This window comes from Saccostrea cucullata, unplaced genomic scaffold (genome assembly GCF_032062105.1).
Source record: "Saccostrea cucullata isolate Sc308-1 unplaced genomic scaffold, CSIRO_AGI_Scuc_v1 ctg908, whole genome shotgun sequence".
Lineage (NCBI taxonomy): Eukaryota > Metazoa > Mollusca > Bivalvia > Ostreida > Ostreidae > Saccostrea > Saccostrea cuccullata.
This window is the reverse complement of record NW_026940973.1, coordinates 43,110-49,273: the sequence shown is the minus strand read 5'-3', so window position 1 is coordinate 49,273 and position 6,164 is coordinate 43,110. Positions and strand designations below refer to the sequence as shown.

The 6,164-nt window shown below is 29.9% G+C and overlaps 1 protein-coding gene across 1 annotated transcript; it reads right to left on the bottom strand.

Moving 5' to 3' along the window:
• Nucleotides 1–2,932: 2,932 nt before the first annotated feature.
• LOC134256744 (dynein light chain Tctex-type 5-like) lies at nt 2,933–6,164 on the bottom strand. Its single transcript, XM_062739420.1, has 4 exons — nt 6,123–6,164; nt 5,514–5,612; nt 5,387–5,422; nt 2,933–4,154 (listed from the first exon to the last, which is right to left on the bottom strand). Exons 1-4 carry the CDS (start codon nt 6,162–6,164, stop codon nt 3,528–3,530), a joined length of 804 nt encoding a protein of 267 aa, XP_062595404.1. The 3' UTR covers nt 2,933–3,527.

Genomic DNA, 6,164 nt, shown 5'->3' with positions numbered 1-6,164 from the left:
ATCTTGCGCTTTTAAGTGTACATACATAGAATTATGTATGTATATTCTCATACATGTATGGGTCAATATAAAAAAAAGCAGCTAAACGTGTCACTTCTTTGTAAAATCCTATTTCTTATTTTCTCCCTATTTTGGATTGTTGCTTTATAATCTATGTCATCTGTACTTTCTACTTACTTATAGAAATTTTCACATAATTAATTTCATTTAAGTCAATAGATGATTTTTATCATACCAATCAGCCAAATTCAGCTGTCAATGGAATTTTTCTCTTCAAATAAGGATAAATACGTCAAAAATTATATGAAATTTTTTCTGAAAAATCATGTATGCATAAAGTAAATGTTAAATAGAATATATATTGGAATAAAAAAATATGAACCCCATCTTCCATTTAACTGATACAGCATTAAATATGACTGTACAAGAAATTTGTGTCATTGGTGTTACTATTTTTGTTTTTGCTACAAAAGAGTTATCATTCCTGATAAGAGAATATAAACAGTCCTAAGTCATATTACATCACTTCTAACCAAAAACAACAGAAAAAGTTCTTTGATATTCATGATCAGAACATATTGATGGACTTCAGAAGTAAAAAAGTACACTAGTACAGACTTTTTTTGTCAGTGGTGTTTCCATCGTTATTTCAAAACGATTTTAGATATTCATTGGACTCTTTTACGTAAGATGTTCTTTAGGTGAAATGATAGCAATGTGGACAAAACTTTTACTTTATCCAGGGTAAATTAGAGATACCAGATCATTTTATGACTAATACGTCTTTGGTGTTACTGTCATTGGCATTACTTCCTAACGTTTAACACCAATGACAGGAATGGTTACACCATTGACAAAACAAGTACTTTTGAGACAAAATATATTCTTCTTATTTAGAAAAGTTATTTATTTGTATTCTACTTTGCAAACCTAATTTATGGTGTTTGAAAGTATTTTGATTTATTTTCCAATAGATATTTTTTCCCACTTACAGACGTTTCAAATATATGGTAATCCCAATGACAACTTCAGATCATATACATGTAACACCAATGACAAACATTTTTTTATGCTCAGAAAATATTTTTTCCCCTCTGAAAAATTCACAGGCCAAGTATGAATGTCAGAGGTTATCACCTAAGTAAAGTAAAATTAGTTAAGTTAAACTTAGTTTGTTTAAATCTCTCTACAAATAGTTACCTTTTTATGGTAACACCAATGACTAGTGAAGTAACACCAGTGACAAGAGATTTTGATTAATACATTTTAACCACTAGTACTTTAATGAAGAATATGGGATTTAAAACGTTATATCCGACACAGTTGAGATCCTTTTATCCTACCCACATTATTTTTTTTCAAACCAATGATAAACCAACACTGTATTTCTTTCAGCTTTTACCATGCACTTGTATACAGTATACATGTGGGGCTTTATTGAAGAAAAGTATAATAAAAAATTAACGTTTGCAACAGGGGGTTTTCTCCTTTATATTTTTTAAAGTTATCTACATATCTACATAAATCACATATTCTTTAAATGATTAAATGACAGTACACCTCATGTAGCTCTGTATTATTCTATGGTCACAATAGGATAAGTCTCAGTCACTGGTGTTACCAGATTTCTTTTTGTTGTTATAAGATCATTTTAAGTATGAAATCCCAGAAACTTATTTCATTTCTGTAAGTTAGTCATGCAGTGTATTCTGTCTTTCACATAAAATTTCATGTTGTATTATGTTAAATTGCTGGTTTTTAAGTGCTAAGTCATTGGTATTACTGATTTCAATCATTGGTGTTACAGTTGAGTAAGTGGAGTAACCAACCTAAAACGTGTTATTTTTCCCTTTTAATAAGTTTAAATGTAAAAAATAACTTTATATTACCTAATTTTACTCATTGAAAAAAATCATAAACTATTTTATTTTGATTTATACACACATGGCACCACATTTACAGCATAGTATAGCGTGTGTCTTTTTATTTTTGTCTCATGTCAATGTCCAAATATGATTGAAAACTTAATTTTCATCACTGGACAATGAAACTTTTGGACTTATCAGTCAACTTGAATAATCCTAATAAATGTTTATCATAGCTTGCATTCATAAGTTTTTCACTTGATTCTATACAACAAAATTTTATAAGGTAACACCAATGACAGAAAAACACAGTTTGATAATATTTACGAGAACATTCTGAAAAAAATAGCTTCCCTACTGTTTGCTAAATGTTGTTTTCCCAAAATATTGTGCAGCTTTATCAATTTAGATACAAAAAAGAAACGGAAATATTTAATTGTATTTCCAATTTTCACATGAACCATTTAGCTGCTTTTTTTTATATTGATCCGTATATACCTAAATAAGTATATAAAAGGTAAGCATGATTGTATGGTATACTGGTATTTCAAAATTTAATTCAGTATTTTAATTAATATCATGAATTTTAGGGAAATGGAGAGGGGAAAAATTCTGACAATATATACGCTTTCTTGGTGAAATAGTTTTTTCCCGAAAATTGTCACCTTAAATGACCCACGGTTATTGTAAATATCAATTTATATAAAGAAAAAAAACTGAAAGGTTTAGAATAGATTAAATAAAAAAGATATAAGTAAAATAGACTTAAATATGAATTTATTTCAGAGAATATATCTTTTTAGGTTGAGAAATGTACAACTCTTTACGCTGTACCGGAATCATTACGTCGAAATTTCAGAGCGCCATGTGAACGTCATGGCGTCGTCAGTGTTATTTTCTTAAGAAAGCATTGCATTTTTAGTGAGTTGTGCAGGGAAAACGGTTTGAGATATTTTCAAAAAATAAATTGATTTAAAACAGGGGTATCCAAGACACACTATTTAAATATTATCACCAGATTTTGGGACTAGGCGGATTTTGGTGCCTAACGTACCTTCTTTTTAGACATTGATCATGAAGTTTGACCTTTTTTATTAAATTAATTTTTTGGAATAATTTTTGAATGATTTAAGCTAGGGCTTTTATAACTTGCATGATAATTTTAAGACCACTGAACAATTATTGATTGGAAATATGCAGCTTAAGTCATTAGGAACCATTAGATGCGGACAAAATATTTTGAGACAGACAATGGAATCGGCGGTTACAATTACATATTAATTCAACTTGCAGATGATTGAAGATTATATTTTTATCTGGGGAATAATGGTGTATATACCTTAAAAGTACTCCAGGGAATTATTCCCATTTTGTGCTTGATTACAAGTTTTCGCTTTCAAAGACACCAAGTGCATTTGTTTCTTTAAAAAAAAAGGAGGGTTAAGATATAATTTATGCATGTTTCACTTCTAGACTTATACCTTTACCTTGAATATAATACAAATCTTTAATTTAAACACAGTCACTTATAATCAACTACTGATTAATATGCATATATTTTGTCACACGAAGTCTTTTTCAAGGAGCAATCAACAACCTTTTCACTCAAATACTCTGCAGCTGCTTTAATTTTCTAATATTACAAAATTCCGTTATGATAATTCATTCAAAATATACACAATGAACTGTAACCACTGCACACAGCGAGGTATTACTGTAGGTCACCTGACTAAAGCTGTCCGTCGTGGTATCCCACAAACATCGGCTGGCGGTCTGCATGCTCTGGCTATCCTTTTGGCTGATGATGACGTTGCAGATAATCTTATAGCGTGGAAGCCCTAGTTCTTTTACTTTGTTCTTTATCAAAATTGAGAGATCACATGCAAGCTTGCTACAGCTAGATGCCGAATATGTCTCCTTCTCTAAGAAATGATTTAAGATGGACTTCACCATAATCTCAATTTTGTTAGTGCTCACTTTTTTATCTTCGTCGGGTTTCATTTTGTAGGTATTTTCGTATCTTACTTTCGGTTTGGCGTCCTCTGGGTTACTGATACTCAGTCTGTATTTGCTCATTCTGCGTATGGAGAGGAAGGAATTTATTGAATTGGCCACTCCTTTAAATGTTGACCTTCGTCTGGTGGTTTTTTCCGGGACCTTTCCATCTTTTACAGTAGCCACGGCTTTTGAACCATCATCAGATGACTTCGCCAGAGAAACACGCCTCTGTTTCCAGCCCGCAAACACTTCGTCATCTTTCTCCTCGCTATTATCTCTATGGAACATAACCTTCAAAGTGGGAAGTAAATTATCAATTATATTAAAAGATTGTCGCATTTTAATTTTTCTAATGATAATGATAAAATATATCTTGCACAAAACCCAAATTGATTTTTTTTTTCAAAACGTGATTTGAGAAACGAACATGTGGTAGATGATCCAAATACTTTTCACTTTTTCAAAATCATAGATATAACAAATAAAAGCAATGTTTCATTAATATAATGAATAATTTTCATCACGTAGATTCAAGTGAAGAAGAAAATAGAGATTTATGAGAAGTGCAGCAAAAATGCAGAATTTCATTGCACGTCATAGAAAGTTCACAAATCCTAATTTACAAATAAATATATTCTCGTCATTTACAATCAAAACTGGTCCTTAAATATTTCCCAATCTAGGCATCCTATTTTTTTTTTTATCATCTTCCCTTAAATTTTAATTCTCTCTTAAATTCTCATTTGTGACTTTTAAAGTTAATAATATTATGTTAATTAAACACTCATGCAAATGAGAAGAATTAAAAGATTTAATTAATACATCTAACTACTTAAAAAATGGATTGCACAACAGTCATTTTTAAGGAATTAGAAAATTGTATGTACGATTCTTAAATGTTTCTACGACTTTTAAATCTGTTTTTACGATTTAGAAATATATTTAACAATTTGCACGGTTTTTAGAGCTTAGAAGTAATTGTGATTATCTCAGTTGAGTTGATACATGTATATAGTTTATTGAAATCCATGTCTCATATTTCCCTCTTTACAGCAGTTGGCTTTCTGAATCAAATTATATTTAAAATTTAACTGTTCTAAATAGAAATCTACATTAGACTCTTGTGCTTATTTTAAATTTTTAAATTATTGGTTAAATCATTGAAGTACGTTTTCCAGATTACCAGTTTATTAGTGAATATTTAGTCGAGATCAAAGCAAAATACATATACTACAACTGCATTCATGTAACAACATACTTGTATACATGCAAATTGAATAAATATATGATTTTTAAATGACATGATAAATATTTTATATATACATGTACGTTTAAACCATTCTGATTAAAACTTTACGATAGGTGAAGGGGGTTTGCTTTAAAAAGACTGTAGATACGTTCAATCAAGGATAATGTTTTTAAATGTATATTAGTATAAAAATGAGATCTACAATACATTAAGGAGTATAAAAATAAGTGAACATTTCAGCAAAAGAAATTGTAATGGTAATAGTAGCTCTCACCTTGGGGATGGTTGAAGTGGAGTCAAGGGTCAAAGCCTGCAAGTAAGAAAAAAATATGAAAATAGAAAGCAATTTTTACACCAAGTAAGTGTGGTATATAAATATCTGACGCGGATATAAACCTTACATTTATGTTGTGCCAATCACAAATAGCTTTGTAAACCGAGAGAGTGTCGGTTAATAATGAAGTTAGTTTACAGAAAAACTGATTCAGACATGCTTTTGTCTGATAAATAGAAAAAAAAACCTAATAAAAATTCCAGTTCATTCACTTGAATATATTCTGAATGTCATTTTGTGGAAAAGGCGTTAAAAGACGGAAATCGTTTTATTTAAAAGGACAATAGCAAAAAATAGCTTTACACCCCTGTGAGACTGTGCTTTATATTAACTGAGCCAGTTTTATATCCTTTGTGTGTAGCAAGAAAATTGAAATTAAATTAATCTATTTGCGGGGGTATTACTTTTTGCATTAAATCTGAAAATCGAACCTGGATATTTATTTCTTGCGTGTAAACTTGCTTTGAAACGTTTAATAATTTCATCTCGATGTATTATTCATAGACAAATCGATAGTAATGCTCCGATCAGACTTCAGGTTGAGCAGGTATTTTTAAAATAATATGTCCGTAAATTAAAAAAACAGACCTTCGAGAATTTGTGAAGTTTTTTTTATAATGAACTTTTTTTTAATTAAAGGAAGTGTGTTATTGCATTTAGCAGATATTTATCTCACCTGGTATTTTCTATTGAGAAGTTGGCAATTCATTAACGACAT

Bases quoted from the DNA above. Each gene is read 5' to 3' on its own strand.
- LOC134256744 (XM_062739420.1), bottom strand. From the start codon at position 6,164: ATGTCGTTAATGAATTGCCAACTTCTCAATAGAAAATACCAG. The intron at 5,613-6,122 runs GTGAGATAAATA...TCTATTTATCAG, and splicing joins TTCTCAATAGAAAATACCAG to ACAAAAGCATGTCTGAATCA. The intron at 5,423-5,513 runs GTAAGGTTTATA...TCTTACTTGCAG, and splicing joins GTGATTGGCACAACATAAAT to GCTTTGACCCTTGACTCCAC.